The sequence below is a fragment of the Vipera berus genome, assembly GCF_964194415.1.
Source record: "Vipera berus genome assembly, chromosome: 1".
NCBI lineage: Eukaryota > Metazoa > Chordata > Lepidosauria > Squamata > Viperidae > Vipera > Vipera berus.
Genome location: NC_138202.1, coordinates 17,423,814 through 17,445,566, shown reverse-complemented (window position 1 = coordinate 17,445,566; position 21,753 = coordinate 17,423,814). Strand labels below are relative to the sequence as shown.

The window sequence follows — 21,753 nt, the reverse complement described above, 5'->3', positions numbered from 1 at the left end:
CAACCATCATAAATACATGCCGGTTGCTAAGTGCCAGCATTTTAGTAATGTGACCAAGGGGATGCTGCTAATGGTCGTAATTGTGAAAAATGGTCATAAGTCAACTTTTTTCAGTACCACTGCAATTTCGAACAATCACTAAGCAAATAGCTATAAGTCAAGGACTACTGGTCCAGGGCAAGTTTTAAAAGATTTAAACAAATATTCTTGTTTTGTTTTGTGCATCAGTAGGTCAACCAATAATATTCTCCATTTTTTTCCATCAGGGACCCGAGCAGTACTGTACATCTTTGAGAAAGAACACTAATAGTTTGGTAGCAAGTGATAGAAAAGGAACCTCTCTGCCTGAGTAACTTAAAAGATGCTTGTAGTTATCTACCAATACTGAGGAAGGTAAACTATTAGCCTATTTTGAACCTGCTAAGTCAAGTCATTGACTACTGATCGCAAACATTGAACAGCAACAACTATAGCATAGATAATGCTTCATTCTAACTTTAAAAATAAACAATTATGTCTTTTTACATAAATTGGAATAATCAACAGCTTGTCTTCAGAGGTTGTGTGTCTTCCATCACTGGAGATTTTAAAGAAGAGATTAGACAACTACTTGTCTAAAATGATATAGAGGCTCCTACTGAGCAGGGAATTTGGACTACAACAGGGCTTTTCAACCAGTGGTACGGGTACCACCTGTGGTACATTGGCACCTGGCAGGTGGTACACGACCATCCTAGAAAAGTGGTAGCGGGGGAGGGAAATGAGCTGAACCGGTGGTAGCACCGCACAAGCCTGAGTGAGAGATGGCTGGAGTTGCAGGGCTGTCAGGGCTCAGCGGAAGCACCAGGATCAGCGCCAAGCTCCACCTGGAGCTCAGTGCTGATCCTGGCACTTCTGAGCCCAGAAGAAGCACTGATCAGCTGGAATGTTGCAGCATCTCCAGGGTCTTGTGATTTACATTCAGATGCTTGGCAACTGATTCATATTTATGACAGTCACAGTGTCCCAGGGTCATGTTTAAGTGACCAAAACCTGCTGCAACCACCCAGCCGACGGGGGGAATAAAAACCAAACACACCCCCACCCCACCCCCACTGCCAATCCTCAACAGAAATGCTCACAACAATGAAAACCTCGGACAGGAGGAAGAGCGCCGCCGGGCGGGCAGGCAGGTGTCTTGCTCGGTGGGCATTTTTTTTAGTGCCACTGTAACTTCAAACAGTCACTAAATGAACTGTTGTAAGTTGAGGACTACCTGTACTTCATCACTTTTTTTCTTTTTTCTTTTTTTTGGTCATCAAGTTTTTGACGCCTTGCTAAGCGACTGGTGGTACTTGGATGTTGCTATATCCTAAAAATTGTACAATGGGTCAAAAGGTTGAAAAGTCCTGGACTAGAAGACCTCAAAGGTCCCTTCCAACTCTGTTATTCTATTAATAACAGCTATACAGGTGAAACTCGAAAAATTAGAATATCGTGCAAAAGTTCATTTATTTCAGTAATGCAACTTAAAAGGGGAAACTAATATATGAGATAGACTCATTACATGCAAAGCAAGATAGTTCAAGCCATGATTTGTCATAATTGTGATGATTATGGCTTAGAGCTCATGAAAACCCCAAATCCACAATCTCAGAAAATTAGAATATTATGAAAAGGTGCAGTATTCTAGGCTCAAAGTGTCCCACTCTAATCAGCTGATTAAGCCATAACACCTGCAAAGGGTTCCTGAGCCTTTAAATGGTCTCTCAGTCTGCTTCAGTAGGAATCACAATCATGGGGAAGACTGCTGACCTGACAGTTGTGCAGAAAACCATCACTGACACCCTCCATAAGGAGGGAAAGCCTCAAAAGGTAATTGCAAAAGAAGTTGGATGTTCCCCAAGTGCTGTATCAAAGCAAATTAAGAGAAAGTTATGTGGAAGGGAAAAGCGTGGAAGAAAAAGGTGCACAAGCAGCAGGGATGACCGCAGCCTGGAGAGGATTGTCAGGAAAAGGCCATTCAAAAGCGTTGGGGACTTTCATAAGGAGTGGACTGAGGCTGGAGTCAGTGCATCAAGAGCCACCACACAGAGACGGATCCTGGACATGGGCTTCAAATGTCGTATTCCTCTTGTCAAGCCGCTCCTGAACAACAAACAACGTCAGAAGCGTCTTACCTGGGCTAAAGAAAAACAGACCTGGTCTGTTGCTCAGTGGTCCAAAGTCCTCATTTCTGATGAGAGCAACTTTTGCATCTCATTTGGAAACCAAGGACCCATAGTCTGGAGGAAGAATGGAGAGGCACACACTGCAAGATGCTTGAAGTCCAGTGTGAAGTTTCCACAGTCTGTGTTGATTTGGGGAGCCATGTCATCTGCTGGTGTTGGTGCACTGTGCTTCATTAAGTCCAGGGTCAATGCAGCCGTCTACCAGGAGATTTTGGAGCACTTCATGCTTCCTTCCGCAGACGAGCTTTATGGGGATGCTGACTTCATTTTCCAGCAGGACTTGGCACCTGCCCACACTGCCAAAAGCACCAAAACCTGGTTCAATGACCGTGGGATTACTGTGCTTGATTGGCCAGCAAACTCGCCTGACCTGAACCCCATAGAGAATCTATGGGGCATTGCCAAGAGAAAGATGAGAGACATGAGATCGAACAATGCAGAACAGCTGAAGGCCGCTATTGAAGTATCCTGGTCTTCCATAACACCTCAGCAGTGCCACAGGCTGATAGCTTCCATGCCACGCCGCACTGAGGCAGTAATTGCTGCAAAAGGGGCCCAAACCAAGTACTGAGTACATAATCATGCTTATACTTTTCAGAGGTCCGATATTGTTCTATGTACACTCCTTGTTTTATTGATTGCATGTAATATTCTAATTTTCTGAGATTGTGGATTTGGGGTTTTCATGAGCTGTAAGCCATAATCATCACAATTATGACAAATCACGGCTTGAACTATCTTGCTTTGCATGTAATGAGTCTATCTCATATATTAGTTTCCCCTTTTAAGTTGCATTACTGAAATAAATGAACTTTTGCACAATATTCTAATTTTTTGAGTTTCACCTGTATAAGAACTATTTTGTAAAAGAATGAAAATAGCAGCCTTCATATTATGAAACATTTTGATATAAATTATAGGCCTAGGCAGCTTGTTTAATTTTTACCTATATTGTGAACCTGTATTTGAGCTATAAGAAATAAAAATAAATAAGTAAGTGAATGAATGAATGTATGAATTGAATACATGAATGAATACATGTGTGTATGAGTAAGATTGCACAATCTACCTTGGATCTGCTGCTGCTGCATTCAGGCAGAAGATTCTTGCAGTTTTTGTGAACATTTACTGCACAATCTGACGAGCAAAGAAAAATAAAATTGAGATCATTTTTTTCATATATGCACACAGACACTTTTATATGAGGTTACCCTAAGGTTAGCAGTGTCTTTAAAAACTACAGTGACAGTCCTATAGAAACAACACCAATATGGCACATGCAAACCAATATGATGCTAAAGATTCCAAAGAATACCATGAACTGCACTTATGGATATTACAGATTAGATTAGATTAGATTAGATTAGACAACCTTTATTGTCATTTTTCCCTATGGGCACAACAGCACATATTAAAAATGAAATTTAGTTGCTTGCTTTCAAAGTGTAAACATACATCACATTTAAAACATAAAATATACAACATACCCATAGACCTATATAAGTACATATAAGTAACATATAAACATTTACATTGCAAATATGTTGCAAACCCTCAGACATCTTTTCCTATAATCATTTTTAGGATTGGGTAACCATGTGAAGATGGAGCTGCTTTAGAAGAGTTGCACCTGTCACATGAACACCCTGTGTGCCCAAATGATCTTTATTCCTTTGCACAGCCCTGTTAAAGAGTGCACCATCAAAGCTGACACCAGCCAGAGCATAGACATAGTGCAAGATCAGCAGAAGTGGAGAGACTTGGTCCATAGCATTGTCAAGAATCAGACATAACTGAATGAGTAACATCATCACTGTCATTAAAGAGTAACTAGTGAGGAAAGCTGATCTCCCTCCAACCAATTAGCCCAAACCCTTCTTCAACAAGGATACTACACTGTAAGGTGGTAAACAGAATTCTTTTAACACACATTCTTATGTATCAAAGTATTCTTCTAAGCACATGAAACTGACCTAGACTGAATTCAGACCATGGTCCTTCCAGCTTTAAATTTATTCTTACTAATTGTGGTTCCCCCCAAATAACAAGGAGCAATGGATGGAAACTAATCAGAGAGAGAAGCAACTAGAGCTGAAGAGAAATTGCCTGACAGAACAATTAATCAGTGGAACAACCTGCCTCTAGAAGCTGTAAATGCTCCAAAAATGGATGCTTTTAAGAAGACACTGACAACTATTTGTCTGAAATGGTATAGGATTTCCTGCCTGAGCAGGAGGTTCGAATAGAAGACCTCTAAGGTCCCTTCCAACTCTATTATTATTATTTATTATTATTATAAAATCTAAGGCAAATAATTTACCGGTAATTGGAAATACCAGTGTCTAAAACTAGGATCTCCTCCATGTAAAGTTGATGTTTCACCGTACTCAAACCATGTCTTTTTAAACCCCTGCAAGCAGCTGGAATTATAGCAAAATTCTATCTACTAAAAAATTTGTTGTTCCAGCATGATGTCAAGCGGTCTTTCTCTCTCTCTCTCTCCCTATTTTTCATGCTGATCAAGGAACAGCAAGGAGCAGCAGCAGAAGCTGGGAGGTGGCAAGACTGAAAAAGGCCACCTGAATTAGTTTATGCACTGTCTGAACAATATTACACCCCGATATTAACTCTGCTGTAACTGGCAATGGATACCTAGTCTCCAGCGTAGATAAGAGGACTTTTCCAGACCACAGACTGACAGATTTTTAAGTAAAGCTCAGGACCTTAAATTAGTATAACCTCTGTGTTCAAGACAGATCCATGTGGAAACGGAATGATCCAGATATATAGCCTATTAGTAACCACTGCCTTTAAACCGTCAAAGTCGGTTTTTCCTTCTCTGGTTTTGCTCAGCGTTGCCAAATGCTGGCTGAATACCACCCTCTCCTGCAACAGACGTCAAATTCAGAGGTTACAGTTTCCAAGGTAAACTGAACCAGATTACATAATTCACACAAGATATAGCCCAATAAATGGCAGCCCTTTCACACTCCAGCCACCGCACACCATGTCCTTGCAACAAACAGGCTGAACTGGCTAAGAAGAGAACAACTTAAAGACTCAGCTTTGAGTTAGCAGAACGGTTTGGGCTACAGCACAAGGAAGCAAAGATTTCTGCTAAACTCAGAGCCTCCTCTGCTTGAACCATCTGAACAGATGGAAAATGTACAGGAACTGATGAAAAACCTTATTTGTTTCTTTGTGATATCTGCTTGAAGGAAAGTTTTCCTTACCACAGAAGATCTTAAGCAAAGAGGCACTTACAAATCTGGGAGCAATGTAAGCAAAAGCAGCTGATTACAGTCATGAAAAAAGTCTTCATTCCTCCCTACCACGAAATATATAAATATGTAAAGCTGCTGCTCCACCCCTTGGTTCAATAATGACTGCACTTATTAGGTGACACCACCCCACACGGCCTGCCAGAGGGAGAGAAGTTTTATTTGCCTGGAACGGCCTCAGTGGACGCCACTTTTTTTTTTTACTTCCTTTAAATCTTTTCACAAAAATAGTCATTTTATTTTGTCTCTTCTCTGGCCAAAATCCAACTTTATTGTATATCACTGAAACGTGGCAAGCAGGTAGTCCTTGACTTAACAATAGTTTGTTTAGCGACCGTTCAGTTACCACAGCACTGAAAAAAGTGACTTATGACCGTTTTTCACATTTACGACCTTTGTAGCATTCTCTCGATCATGTGATCAAAATTCAGATGCTTAGCAACTGGTTCACACTTACGACGGATGTAGCGTCCCAAGGCCATGTGATCCCCTTTTTGTGATATTCTGACAAGCAAAGTCAATCGGGAAGCCAGTTTCACTTAACAACCGGGTTACTAACTTATCAACTGCAGTGATTCACAATAACTGAGGCAAGGAAGGTCATAAAATGGGGCAAAATTCACTTAGCAAATGTCTCACTTAACAATGGAAATTTTGGGCTCAGTTTTGGTTGTAAACTGAGGACTGCCTGTATTCTCCCTTGTCATCTGCCCCTTGTTGAAACCCTTTGGGATCCCGTATCTGACCTTTCTCTTCTACCGTGGACAGCGCTGAGCACTCTGATGAGGTCCTGCGTCAACCGCTGAAGCCGCAACAGAAAGACCAAACTGGCAGCTGAAGCACAGCCTCTGAAGGCCCGCCAGGCACCAAAGCCTTCAAACCTCTCCCCGAGTACGAGTCCTTGTACTTCTCTTCCCAATATCTTCACCTTCAACTCCCACTTCTGACCTAAACGGCCATTAGAATGACTTCAAAGAAGTACAGAATGAGACACCAGGCACAAAAATAACTAGAGTGACCTCAGCCTGAAAGGTATTTGAAGTATCTAGGAAGTGGAAATGCTGAAAAGCAGAAACCAACCAGTCTTGCCTCAAAGCTCTGTTCTGAACTGTTTGAAATGCAAATTTGCACAGCAGCCACAGGGATTCTGAAACCAGCACTCCACCAGAGCCCCAACGTCTGTGATAATTCCCCAACTCCTACAGTGCTAAAGGCAGAGTCTTCATTATAGATGTCGAAACCGCTTGGCCAAAAAAACCCTGAAAAGACCAACAAATGCATGCCTGAAATTTGTCTAAGTTTATTCTAGTACATGACAAAAGCACCTGAAAGCCCATTGCTAGATTTTATAATTTCAGACCTGGTGTGCTGAATTGAAGACAGGTGGTCCTTAACTTATAACCATTCATTTAGTGACCATTCAAAGTTACAACGGCACCGGAAAAAGTGACCTATGATCGTTTTTCGCACTTACGACCATTGCAGTATCTGCATGGTCACATGATCAAAATTTGGATACTTGGCAACTGGCTTATATTTATGACAACTGCAGCGTCCCAGGGTCTGGTGATCATTTTGTGATTTCTGACAAGCAAAGTCAATAGAGAAGCCAGATTCATATAACCACTGTGTTACTAACTTAACCCCTCCAGTGATTCGCTTAACTGTGGCAAGAAAAATTGTAAAATGCAGCAAAACTCACTTAACAGCTGTCTTGATTAGCAACAGAAATTTTGGGCTCAGATGTGGTCATAAATTGAGGGCTACCTGTATGCCCGTGTGGGAAGTTTCCCAGTAAGAAAATTAACTCAAGACAAAAAAAACACAGGCTATTGGGTCCAAAATCTATTTGAGAATATCTCTCTTTGTCAACAGAAGCTGGAAAAAACAAAATTAAGATCTCTAAAGGGACACGTATTTATATCTCCTAAAAAGAACCCCCATTACTATACGGCATTTTAAAAACACTTATCATAGTACATCCACCCAAGGACTAAGGAAATAAAACATGTATACAGCCACTGTTTGTTTAGCATTATGTTCAAAGGATAATTGGTTTGTTCTTCATTTAATATACCAGAATTATTAGTGAGGATTTGTTTTTGGCTCATGAAGAAACAAATTCAGATGTAACACATTTTTTTAAAAAGGATAGAAAATTCTTGCTAGCAGGAATTTTTTTATTAATTTATAAGAAAATAAATATAAAGGAAAATAAAAATAGTGGAAAACTAAAGGAGGGAAAAAGGAAGGAAGTAAAAAATGAGGGGTAGAGGGGGGGAAAGAAGAAAAAATCCTTGACTTCTGACTCTTTTTGGCACAGTAGAAAATAATATTACAGCTTCTACTTTTTATTGATTTATCAGATAATCAATATAAAGGAAAATAAAAATAGTGGAAAACTAAAGGAAGGAAAAAGGAAGGAAGTAAAAATGAGGGGTAGAGGGGGGAAAAGAAGAAAAAAGCCTTGACTTCTGATTTTTCTTAGCACAGTAGAAAATAATAACATTACACCTTCTACTTTTTCTTTTTTCACAGTAATATATACTAGCCATTTCTATAACAACGTATCTAATCAGCAAAATCAAAGTTTCTTTTTTTTTCATCACAAGCATAAAATCTGGAAGCAATTTCCAAAGCAATGAGCCAAAAATGAACCTGCAACAAATACTTGCCTACTTCCTCAAATTTCTTATCTTTATGTACTACCAGCTGGACCGATACACTAACACAAAACTGCTGGGTTGGAAACGTTACGAGATTGCAAGATATCACAACCTCTTTTAAATGAAGTTTAAAAATGATATATTCAACTTCTGGTGGTACATGTAGTCCGTTTTTTTTAAAAAAAGTGACTTATAACCAGTCCTCGCACTTACAACTGATGCAGCATCCCTACAGTCACATGGTCAAAATTTGGTTGTTGGCAACCAGCATGTATTTACTATGGTTGCAGGGTCCGCGATCAGGTGACCACCATGTACAATTTTTCCAGCTAGCTTCTGACAAGCAAAGTCAATGGGGGAAGCCAAATTCACTTAACAACTTTGTGAATCACCATGGTAAAAGAGTGCATAAAATTGGAGGTCACTCAACCACAGCCTTGCTTAAGCAATGGAAATTCTGGTCTAAATTGTGGTCATAAGTTAAGGAGTCCGTAGTGTACTGTTTTTCCCCCCTTTTTTTAATCCTTGAAAGCTGCCCAGAATTATTGACAAATGGGCAGCCCTAGAAATTTAGACTGTAAATAAAAGTATAAATAGAACCAGGTCTGAAAGATCAACCTGGCTATTAGGTGCAGTCCTTTTTTTCTCAGCCACCATACACTCACCTCATCTCTAAACACAAATTATTTTGTAGAGAGAAGACAATGCAGGACAACAATTCTTTAAGAAGCTTTCAGTTTGAGAAACATCAAGCACCAGAGACATCAAACAGAAATACTTTTAGGAATCTCTTTCCTATTTCACCTGGTATGTAGTAATCCTGGTTATTTTAAGTGGGAGGACAGTGAGGTGAGACATTGATCCTTCCAATTTGACTGTTTTCATGTTTGTATAGCCTTTCTTTCTCAATCTTCTTAAAAAGCAGCCTCGGGCTCATTAGGCAAGCATAATTTTCTAGGAGAGATTTTCTACACAGGCTTTCCCTGGTATCTATCTAATTCCTGTTGTATAAACACTGGGAGGGCATGTTTATAAAGTGAGATTAACAGGCATGAAAACTTCTCTGCCTGGAAGGCCTGCTGGGGAAAAAACAGGGTGTGCCAGGGCAAATGTCTCCATTTCCAGGTGAACCAAAAGTTAAAGCTCAAAGACTGGTCTAGTTGTGGCACAGCTTCCTATGCAAAGTTTGTGGCTGAATGAGTGAGTCACAAGCAACTGGATTTCAACGTTCTGACCCCAGTGCATAACAACTCATCTATCCTATAGGATGGCTGAGAGCAGAGGGGGAAAGGTTTATTATTATTTTTTCATTATATTTATATCTGGGAGCTCCAGACAGCTTACATTAGCATCTCTTTTCACTCTAACACTTCAGCAGACCTATGATATGCTGAAAGAATGATCCAAGTCACCAAAAGTTACAACAGCTGAAGCTGGATGTGAACCCACATTTCCCCAACCCTAACCCAGCATTTTGATCACCATTCCAAATTGGCTTGAAAAATTAGCTTGCTGCTGGGCACCCATCCATAGCAAACTCTAAACCTACCTTACCAAATAAGGTCCAGGGACAATTTTTTTTAAAAAAATAATCTCCCTTTACACCAAGGGTGTCAAACTGCCAGCCCGCAGGCTGGATGCTTCATGCGGAAGTCGCGTCCACCCCATTGACGACAAAACCGTCCCAATACGTTGTGTGACATCATTAGTTTGACATGTCTGCTTTACACCAACTCAATATTCCTGCTTTAACACATTATTGCCTACATATGAAAAGCTTCCCAGGATATCTTAGAAAAGCCATCCTTAAGCTGACCCAAAAAGATTCACCTTGCAAATAAATCCACAACTAATTGCAGTCCACAAAATAATAAATCTGATGCCTAATACTAAATTAGTGGTTAGTCTCTCACTTTCTCTCTAACTGATTCTTGCTCAAGGCAACTAGCCAAATGATTTAGTACATGGTAATACAGGTAATCATTTCACTGTTTCTCTTTGGTGGAACCTTGCAGCAATTTGACCTTTGTACTAAACATCTTAGCTAGGTTAGGACCTTATTTAAGTAAAGATACAATTCTACAGTTTAGTTTCAGCAGCTGATAGGCCCACAGCCATTGTGGCTTTGAAGCCCATTCAAGTAATGCCTTACCATTAAACTCAACTGAAGGAAGGAAAAGTTAAGACACACCTATAATCAGGAGATAACATACAGTAGTACTCTGTAACACAGCTCAAGATCCAAACATAGCATGCAATCACCACTATAATTTAAGCAACAAGTTCATAGTTTAAAGTAGTTAGTAATTGTAGCAGCTGAAGCACTCCTGCTAATTGGCATAGCTGGGTCTTCATATACAAGTGGTCCTTGACTTATGAAAATTGACTCAAAATTTCTGTTGCTAAGTGATACAGTTGTTAACTGAGTTTTGCCCCATTTTACATCCTTTCTTGCCAGAGTTAAGTAAATTATTGCAGTTGTTAAGTAAGTAACACAATTGTTAAGTGAATCTGGCTTCCCCATTGACTGCTTGTCAAAAGGTTGCAAAGGTGATCATATGATCCCAGGACACGTGCAACCGTCATAAATATTAGTCAGTTATCACACATCTGCATTTTGATCATGTCATCTTGGGAATGCTGCAATGGTTGTAAGTGTGAAAAATGGTCAATAAGTTTTTTTCAGTGCCGTTGTAACTTCAAACAGTCACTATATGAACCATTGTAAGTCAAGGACTATTGTACTGCCATACATTCCTCCCCTCCCTAGCCATTTTTCCACCCTCCACCTAAAGGAACTGTATCTTTAAGAATCTGATGTACATCAATTGATCTCAAGACTTCCAAATGATATATGTTTATGTTTATGTTTATGTTTTATTTAATTTATATACCGCCCTTCTCCCTAGGGACTCAGGGCGGTTCACAGGGCATATAAATAAAAATACAATACTATACAAAAGTTAAAACAAAGATTAAATCAGTGCCCAATTAAAAAACAATAATGCAATCTAAAATGACAATTTAAAACACAGCTCCCCCATCAGGCCAGACCGGCCAATTCAAACAAATGGGTCTTCAGACCACGACGGAAAGTTCGGAGGTCCGATGCCGTCCGGAGCTCCACCGGCAGTTGGTTCCACAAAGCCGGGGCACCCACAGAGAAGGCTCTCCCCCTGGGGGCCGCCAGTCGACATTCCCTGACCGGAGGCACCCTGAGGAGGCCCTCTCTGTGGGAACGCACAGGGCGGAGGGGAGTTGAAGCCGGCATGAGTGCCATCTTATTCTTATGGCAGAATGCTCAGGAAACAGCTGTTAAACTTGCTGTATATGTTTAAGTTCTAAGAGTTTCTACTCTTTCCCCCCAAATGAGGGGAAAAGGGAGGCAAACAGAAAGTATATTTTTTGCACTTCTGCCAGTGGAACTCAAACTTAGAACTTGCAGCAGGAAAGCTTTTCCCTCCCTGTCCCAAAAGTGCTTTTCCAAAAGGCAACTGGACTTCCTTGGTTTCTTTCCCTTGAAAACATTTTGCTTCTCATCCAAGAAACTTCTTCAGTTCAGCTTCCTAGATGAGAAGTGAAATGTTTTCAAGGAAAAAAAAACCCAAGAAAATCCAGTTGTCTTTTGGAAAAGCACCTTTGGAACCACCATGACCTGGATGATTGAGAATCTCCATAGACATCTTTCCCTCCCTTAATAGAACCCAAGAGAAGTACAAGCAAGCCATCTGCTCAAGGGATGATAAGAGTTTGGAGTGCTTGTGTCTGCTTTTCTCTTCTACAGTTTCCCAAATATTAGGATTACTGTAAGAAAATCAGAAAGCCTATTTTCAAAAATATCAGATGACTGGCAAATATCTTGAGGCATTCAGGTGTCACTGAATAGTGTCACTGCAAAAAAGAATGAACCTAATTGCCACTGGCTTTATGTACACATACAATAATAGTATAGTCACAGACTAAAGATTGTTGGCAGCACAACTATGAATGTTCTGGCTACGGGTGTTTGTGCACCTTTTGAAGATTTTCTCAGTGGAATCTTTTCATCTCCTCACAGGCTGAGAATTTATGCAATCTGTTCAGCTTTGCACTACTGTAAGAGCTACGTGTCCACCAACATACATCATTCCATTTAACTGTAGGATAGAATTGCTGGGCCAACCTACCGAAAGCAACACGTTTCCTTTTCAGTTTATTATTATTGTCACAATTTTAATACTGCCCTTCTGCCAAAACCATCACGGCAATTATATGAGCAATCAAAATTGAACATTTATTTAAAAAAATGTAATAAAATGTTTAGAAAACCACTACATTTAAGAAGTCATTAAAATGGTAGTCAACAAAATCTTGAAAGGGAGAACATTTAATGCTGGCCAGAAATAGCTATCAGAAACAACCCCGTCAGCAACACTGACAAGGCAAGCTACTATAGAGCAAACCCCATTCCTTTCTAGCAAAGGATGTTACTAGCTCAGAGAGCACCACACTTCATCCCTGAGTTATATATACTCTCTTCTATTGGTGCAGTTGCCTTTTTCTAAAATTCCACATCTATAGTGATTTCTTTTCCATTCTATTCAGTCATCTTTAGAAGGAAGGACTATTTCAACAGACTTTAAAAAATGGCTCACGCTGTGATCTTTTCACTGACAGTAATAATAGGGGGGGGGGGAGAAATATCCTGCTGGTGCTTTTGGATTTTCTTGTAAAAGGCACATACAACAACCTGTAATTTACAACTATTTTAAAACACTACTGCCCAATCCCATTTGTTGTTTAACTGGAGATGCAAGATGACTGAATGTGACAATTGTCTTAAATATAGTACATAAATCTTCCCTATGCTGAGTCAGACTGCTGAGTCCCACTGTCATTCCAATTATATTGACTCTCTGGGAAGTTACAGAGCCAACCTATTTAGTTATACAAGTCAGGTAATGAAGTTAATAGCCATAAAATGTTAGAAAGGGATCAGTATCTTCTCAGTGAGACTAAGAGGACAAAATTTCCTTTTTTTTTTAAACCCGAAGATCTCTTAAGGTATTCTGGATAGATGAAAAAGTAGTACTCCATCATTTAACAATGGCTGCCTGCAGGGAATAAATAAAGGCACCTTATATCAAATAAGACTGCTTATCCATTGGGCCAATTTCTCTCTAATACTGCAACAGGAAGGAATTCTCTTGAACCCTTTATCAATTTAAATACCAGAGATTTTTTTTAAAAATGGAAATGCCAATCTACTTGCATAAACTATAGCCTCTTGGTAGTCTTATTCTTCGTGGCTCAAGACATTGTTTTCAAAAAGAGGTCCAGCAACCATTATCGGGCATGCACAAACTCTTCCGGATGGCAACCTGCTTTGTTCATCTACAATACATCAAACGCATCAGTTCCTCCATTATTTTCATAAAGAAAAGTTAAAACGGAGAGCAACAGATCCACGAAGATTAAGAACTTGAGCGGTAAAAGGAAAGCAAAAAGCATATACATTTCCAGATATAAAGAAGTGTGAGGTTCCCAAGTTCTCCATGAGAAGCCTCCCTCCACCCAAATAGTTGAGTGGGGGTTAAGTGTGGCTAATACTGACCTCTGACGTCATCAAATGACGCCTCGTCTTCTCTCTGGACCAGCCTACCCTGTAAGACTGTTGTCCTCAAGCGGCAGATGCGAGTCCTTCTTCTGCCCCCCCCCCCAAAGAGGCCCAACCCGGCCTCGCCTCCTCACTGAGACACTTCCTCTTTGGCCCCGCCCCCGTACAAATCAGCCAGGCATATCGCGAGACCTGCTGAAGCCCGCGGGATTCCAATTCTCCATTCAACTCCGTAGTCTGCTCAACCCTGGCGGTTCGAGGGGAGTGTGAGGGTGGGAAGGCTGTTGCTGGGACGGAACAACAAGAGCAGCCTTACGGGACATCTCAGGCGGCGTGAGAACGCCAAGCCCGCGACGTAAAGGTATAAAGTTACCTGCCGGCTCCGCCTCAGCCGAAAAGATATCGCGAGATCTCAAGCGAGGCTTTCTAAAACGATGCGAGTTTTTTTTTTAAACTCCCCGCCCTTCTGGCTCAACTCCCAGCCCGCCCCTTCTGGCGAACTCCAAATCTAGCGTCTCTGAGATCGACCTCTCGCGGAACTTCGAGGTCCCGCGAGATATCGATTCCCTACCTGTCTCGTCTAAAAGCTGGTTGCCCTGGAAACCGCGTCTGCCTAGACTTGTGGGTTTTTTTCTCCCCTCTTGTGGCTGAGATGATAATACTTTATGTCATTTATCATAAAAATCTAAAAATTTATTTCAAGGATTTTAAATATCCACCAGTCATTAGGTTTTTTTTTAAGCCTGGCACCTTTAGAAGAGGAAAGCTATTTTTCCATGATGGGTTGTTTTTTGCTTTTTTTTTTTGATAGGGAAGAAAGCGAAATAAATGTACCTATGGTTTAATTTCTCTTTTCAGATCTTTTTTAGCTCTCCAAATTTCTATCACATGAGATTTTCGGGGAGCAAAGCATGACATGCAGCTTGTCCAAGAGGACCGAGAAAGGGTTTAGTGGCTTTATGGGGGTCTAATGAGAGGCTTTGCTCCAAAGCAAGGAATTGGAGGAAAATTTAAAGTAATATAAGGAGTAGTACCATAAAAAAGTAAAATGAGTAATGTGTAAAAGTATAGATGTAAAATTGTGGTTTTGGGGCTGCCTGCCCAATAAACCATTATTTATTTACTTTGCCTAACTGAAGACCATAGTATGCATGTCTAATAATACAAGCACAGTTTCCATCAAGATAATCTTTAAAATGACTTAGTAGTTTCCGTTGCTTCATGTAATTGAGGCAATTATACTATTGTAACTGCAGTATGCTATTCTAATTCACTAAGAGTACTGCCTCATGGTTACCATATTAATTATTATTTTTATTAATCATAGTTAATGATATTGTAGTTTGATTTTCATGCAGAAAGTATTTCTCAAGATTGGATTTGCATGCAATTTTATGTGTAATTATTATCTTTTTAACTTTCTTGCTTACATTATTTGTAGCCTAAACAGAAAACAAAGCAAAGTTAAAAGGGAAATATATTATTGTACCTGACTGGAACATTATTTAAAATAAATTCAGGAAGTTTTACTAGTTATGTTTTGCCTGCAGTAGAATTGTATTTAAATAGTGATTATTTGTATCAGATAATCAACCATTCAGGATATGTTCAATGGTACCCCACAGTTAGAACTGAAGCATAGTTTATATATAGAAAAGGTATTTAGAGAATAGAATGGAGCTGGAAGGGACCTTGAAGGTCTTCTAGTCCAGCCCCAGGCTCAAGCAGAACCTATACCATTTCAGACAAGTGACTGTCCAGTCTCTTCTTAAAAATCTCCAGTGATGGAGCGCCCACGATTTCTGAAGGCAAGCTGTTCCACTGGTTAATTGTCCTCACTGTTAGGAAGTTTCTCCTTAATTCCAGGTTGCTTCTCTCTTTGATCTGTTTCCAACCATTGTTTCTTGTCCTGCCTTCTGGTACTTTGAAGAATAGTTAGATGCCCTATTCTTTGTGGCAGCTCCTCAAATACTATCATGTCATGACTATTTCTTCTTTTCTTTAGACTAACCAAATCCAAGTCCTGCAGCCGTTCTTCATATGTTTTAGTCTCCAGGCCTTTGATCATTTCAGTTGCTCTTCTCTGAACTTTTTCCAAGGTCTCAACAACTTTTTTGTAGTATGGTGACCAAAATTGGTTGCAGTTTTCCAGCTGTGGTCTTACGAGGGTTTTATAAAGCGATACTAATTCTTCATGTGATCTTGATTCTATGCCTCTCTTTATACAACCCAGGATTGTATTAGCTTTTTTGGCTGCTGCTGGACACTGCTGGCTCATAGTCAAATGATCATCCACTAGGACTCCAAGGTCCCTCTCACAGTTGCTGTTTTTGAGCCAGGTCTCGCCTAATTTGTACTTGTACCTTTGATTTTTTTCTGCCTAAATGCAAAACTTTGCTTTTCTCCACATTAAAACTCATTTTGTTGGATAGGGCCCATTGTTCAAGTTTGTCAAGATCTTTTTGGATCCTGAGCTTCTCTTCGGGGTGTTGGCTATTCCTGCCAGTTTGGTGTCATCTGCATTTACCAAAATTTAGTCAACAGGCCAAAAGTTAATGAATATAGTACAAGTTTTCCTGCAGACAAACAAAGCATATGCATGCACATAACCAAAAACTTTGAATTAAATACTAAAAACACTTTCAGTGCAGAGCAATGTCAGAATAGGAAGTGGCTACCTTAAGTACAGGTAGTCCTCAATTGGCATTAGCCTTGGTGGAGCAGTGGGCTAATGCCTCCTTAAGTAACACCAGCTGCCTGCAATTAGTGCAGGTTCGCATCCCACCAGGCTCAAGGTTGACTCAGCCTTCCATCCTCCCGAGGTAGGTAAAATGAGGACCAAGATTGTTGGGGGCAATTAAGCTGACTTTGTAATAATGCCGCTTGGGGTGTGTGTGAAAGCCCTAATAAGCAGGCATATACATAGAATGAAGGCTACTGCTAAGCTTGTAAGCCGCCCTGAGTCTTCGGAGAAGGGCGGGATATAAATGGAATTAAAATAAAATAAATAAATAAATTTACAACAACTTATACAGTGACCATTCAAAATTACAGTGACACAAAAAAGGGAATTAGGGCCGTTTTTCCACAGTTATGACCTTTGAAGCATCCTCATGATCATCCAATCAAAATTCAGATGCTTAGCAACGGGTTCATACTTGTGTCCCAAGGTCATACGAACACCTTTTGTGACCTTCTGCCAAGCAAAATCAACAGGGAAGCCAGATTCACTTAACAACCAGGTTCCTAACTTATCAACCGCAGCGATTACTGAAGAATTGCAGCCAGCAAGGTTGTTAAAATGGGGCCAAACTCACTTAACAAACAACTCAATAACAGAAATTTTAGGCTCAATTGTGGTAGTAAGTTGAGGACTACGTGTACAGAGATGGGATGACATCTGAGATGATGCAGTGGAGGAGGAAGAAAGCAGAACTCATAAACTCTCGTAGTAGAGAATGTAAAAGCAAGCTGGCCAGGAGACAGACAGACTCACACTGCAACCCAGAAGGGAGCTACTCACTCAGGCACTGTAGCCCTGTTTTGTTCGGCAGGATTTTGCCACAGAGAGAGCAACAGGTGCCATTAGAGAAGGCGCCTAGTGCTAGTTCATGCCCATGCAGTGCCTGTGTTCGCTCCTTTGCCTCCATAGCCTCTTTCTCCCGATCTTTATTCTTACCCTAAGAAAACAGAAAATGCCATAATGTCAAGATTTTTTTTACAACTAAATGCCATCAAACGCCCATTCACTTATTCCTTTCCGATTCAGTTCTTGGAATACTGTCTTTTAGAATATTTGTATTTTTCCCTTTTGATCTCTGTAGGGCCAGAGCAGAGAGATCTTTCTATTTTACTTAGGGGACTGCATCTGAGACATTCTGTAAAGAAAATACCAGCTCTGCCGCTGAGGCATAATTCCTGCTCAGTTGTTCTTTCTCGTGATACCTCGATTATAAACTTCTGATATAAAACCATACATTTCACTGAGTCAAGTGGTTTGCATACAGCCCTCTCACCTTCTCCTTCTGCCATGAGCCAGTGACACGGTTGCGCAGATTGCTCAGCCGCCGCTTCACCTTAGCGACCTTTTCAGTTTTGTCATTCCTTGGACTCTCTTCATATCTGAGGTAGGCAAGTAGGGAAGGGTGAGAAGAAGGAAGTGAATAAATTTGGCTATAGGAAATCTGTTTTAGATCATTTAACTTCTATGTCTTCAATTCAGGAAGCTTCCAAAACAGCAGAATATGAAGGTGCTATATTTTAACCCATAGAAGTGACAGGCAGAGAGAACCAAATTAATAAATAAGGAGAGCGAAATATCTCGTCCAGTCTAAAACTATTGGAACATCTAAAAAGGCTTTAGAAAACAAGCCTTTTACTTGGTGCCAAAACTATAAAGTGGGCAACCAGCAGAGCTGCGGCCTGACATATCCCGCCTTTATTGTCTTTATAATTAAGTCAGGATGACGAACGTATGAGGTACTCCTTCCTCCTGCCTCACAACAACCCTGTGAGGTGAGCTGGGTTGAGACAGAAGAGTGGCTGGTCTCCTGATTTCTGTTTCAGCACTTTAACCACTATACAAAACTGGCTCCAAATCTTCTTAGCCCTTCACCAGGGGTAGGCAGCCTCTGCTCTTTTATGACTCATGGACTTCAACTCCCAGAATTCCTGAGTCAGCGTAGCTGACTACAACAAACAAACAAATGCAAAGATACAGAACGGATCCCATATCTCCATGAGCACCATCATTGTACAAGTAGTCCTCGGTTTCCGACTGGCTGCTTAACTGTCATTTGAAGTTGCAGCAGACCTCCCCAGAGCTACTTACAACCCATTTTTGAAATTATGATGGCTGCAACCCCTCCCCTCACAATTGCATTTGGGGCACTTGACAACCGGCTCATCTTTATGACTATTTGCAATGTCCTGTGATCGTGTGACCGTGATTTACAATATTTTTTGTTGGTTTCTGACATTTGCTTCCGATTTCCAGGAAAAAAACAACAACAAACCGTTAAGGAAAATGGATCCACTTAAACGACTGCATTGTTGGCCTAATAATCGCCACAAAAACTGATCAAAAAATGACCACGACGGCTTATGACCATAATTCCAGGCTCAGTTAGGGTTGTAAGTCAAGGACTACCTATATATTCAACACTACCCTTTATTCCTGTTGAATCACAGCAGAGTTGGGGACAAAAATGTAACACTAGGCACGTAGATGCAGAGGGAACTTACTCATTAGACAGGAATTCAAACCAGGTCAGGTTTTGCTGGGTTTCACATTTACCTTCAGGTGAGTACAACACCTGTTTAGCACTGGCAAGGAAACACAGTTAAAAAAAGGCATTACAATAAAGGCAGCTCAAAAAGTTAAGGAAAATACCGATGCAGCAAATTGCTGATCTAAATAAACAGCGAGGATATCCAATAACACAGGAACCGCCACCATTTTTCTATTCTTACGTCACCTAATGTTGTGATACAATGACATTAAGTCTGACTGGTGGGGTCCAGAAAGAGAGACTTTTCTGCTATTGCCCCTGCCCTGTGGAACACCCTTTTCTCCTCAGAGGTGAGGGAGCCCCCACTTTCCTGGCCTTCCAGAAAAGTGGGAAAACATGGCTCTGTGGGGTTGTTTGGGACGCAGAGAGGAGCACTTAGCCATGGGGCAATTTAACTTCCTGAAAGCCCTCACCCCCCCCACCCCGCCTTATAATTATTTTTTTAACATTCCTTGCCTCTTTTAAATTTTATATACTATTTTTATGCTTTTAATATTTTATTTGTATAACCTCCCAGAGTCCCTCTGTGAGGGAGATGGGAGTTCCTAAATAGGAGTAAGTAATTAATATAAACAGCATTTTTAAAAGGAAGAATCAGTAAATGCTATATACTATACTGCCTTGAGTCTACAGACTTTCAAATACCTTTCTTCCAGTCTAGTGCTTGGAACATAGAAAAGATACATAGCCAAATATGGTTTGTTAAAAAAAATCCAGAATATTTTTGCTGACCCCTCTCTATTAAGATAATTTGAATGTCTTTATTTTTCCCAGGAGAATTCCATCACATGCAGGAGCCATTCTGGACTTACAAGGCAATAATTATGTAATGGGATAATAGATGCCACTTTGGGATGATGATACTCAACACTTACCTATGATACTGTGCTAGTTCCTTCAGCACCTCCTGAACCATTAACCTGTTAGAAAATGTAATGAAATCAGATACAGCTTTAGAAGCAATTCCCCACCTCTTTGCTAAAGGGCTACTTCAAGCAGGAATCAATGCTACTAAAGTGTTCCCATTTTCCAAATGCTATCTTCCTCCTAGTGCTCCAAAATTTGAACAAACAACTAAGAATATTTTTCATCTATTTTTTAAATTTCTACCAAAATGCTTTTCTCCCAAATGGTGTCAGTCCATAAAACATGTAAAAATACCCAAGATTCAACAAGTAGAAAAGTATCAAATAAACACTATGTCCCCAAACAGGATAAAATGCTAGAACAATGAGCAGGGTTTCTTTATATTACAGATAGAAGAGCTAAGTTCTCCAGGGGAAGAAGAATGCTGTTTCCATTCAGGCACTTACACTTGTTCTGGGGCTACGTGGTCCTTTTGAATCATATCCAACACAGGTGGCACAATCCCTAAAATGCAATTTTAAAAAGATTGGGATATGAAAGAGCCTTATAATCATTCTTCAGTTCTCTATCTAATTTCCCACATAGTTTGTACCAGGAGTTTTTAAATATTTTTTTGAATAATCCACAGGGCTCTGGTTCATACCTAACATTAAATTATAATCTCTAGGTTCAAATATCACACTAAGCTAAAGCCAAACCCCACCAGAGCTTCATATGAACTTAACTACTCTCCAGAAGAAGCTGGAAGCAAACAAATTGGCATATTTGTCCCGTTGTCAACGACAAAAGCAGACAAAAACATTTCCTCTCTTTGTTGCAAGCCCCCTCAAATGTAGTGTAAAAATATTTTTGAATAAGTTAGAAATGAAATACAAGTGACGGCTACCTTACCTATTTGTAGGAACATTTATATTCTAATTTCATTCTCTAAAATATATTTGCTCTAATATTTTTGTGCAGTGATAACAGTGAGATATGAACTCTTACCAATAGACAGACATAAAACTATACTTAATATCTCAGGAACATATTGACTGTTCTTTTTTTTTAGAAAATAAAAGAATGTAAAACTTGCCTAGCTTTATAGCTGAAGAATTTACATATCTTGCACGAACCATGGAAAGTGCTCAAATTTTAAATTTGCTTCTTCCCTCCAATTATTTATATAGCTTAATCATTTCTAGAAGTCCATCGATCCTGTCCTAAGATTGACAGCTCTGGGTTAAAAGATGTCCCTCGGTTGGAAAGTGTTAGATCAAGAGCAATATTCCCATCATCATATCTTTGCATCTGATAGCATCTCCCTTTTCCAGAAAATCTGTTAACTAGCAATCACTAACCCAGTGAGATTGGAAGCGGGACATCCAGGCTTTGGGATACATGTAGAGAGGGGACATTGCCACAGGAACATGAGACAGAAGTGGACCTTGGCCGCTTTCTACTGTTGTCACTATCCTAAAAGAGAGAGAGCATCCCATTAGCCCTGCTCTCTTTAACCTTGAACAAGTTTTCATTAAGAACATAGTAACAGTGTGGCTAAATCTATTCAGCCCATCACCCCGTTCCCACCATGGAACTATCTAAATGGGAAGCCCACAGAGAGAACCTAAAGAAATACTGTATGTTCATGTTCCCCTGCAATTGGTATTAGAAGCCTACTGGAATGAATTTTTGGTATTCTTCAATTTTTCTCAATTAACCAGGTGCATTAACCATAACGTCCACCTTTTCTAAAGCCAGCTTGGATGTATATTGTCCCCGTTTCCATGATGGAGGGTTCTAATCTGCACTGGATTATCCTAGGCGTTATTTTGCCAGCAAGTGAAATGGTATGAGAGATTG

General features: G+C 40.2%; 1 protein-coding gene across 2 annotated transcripts in view; it reads right to left on the bottom strand.

The window, feature by feature from the left end:
• ARHGEF18 (Rho/Rac guanine nucleotide exchange factor 18) overlaps positions 1-21,334 on the bottom strand; it is a 58,822-nt gene extending 37,488 nt beyond the window's left edge. The window contains exons 1-7 of one of the 2 annotated variants that reach the window (XM_081313347.1): positions 21,252-21,334; positions 20,358-20,415; positions 19,920-19,964; positions 18,998-19,078; positions 17,770-17,875; positions 17,277-17,433; positions 3,280-3,347 (exon numbers count right to left, since the gene is read on the bottom strand). In XM_081313347.1, coding sequence (XP_081169473.1) covers positions 3,280-3,347; positions 17,277-17,433; positions 17,770-17,875; positions 18,998-19,078; positions 19,920-19,964; positions 20,358-20,392 — 492 coding nt within the window. In that variant the 5' untranslated portion in view covers positions 20,393-20,415; positions 21,252-21,334. Of the gene's footprint in view, positions 1-3,279; positions 3,348-13,750; positions 15,014-17,276; positions 17,434-17,769; positions 17,876-18,997; positions 19,079-19,919; positions 19,965-20,357; positions 20,416-21,251 lie in introns of those variants that run through there. The other variant, XM_081313348.1, reaches the window with a different exon arrangement.
• Between the last annotated feature and the right edge of the window lie 419 nt (positions 21,335-21,753).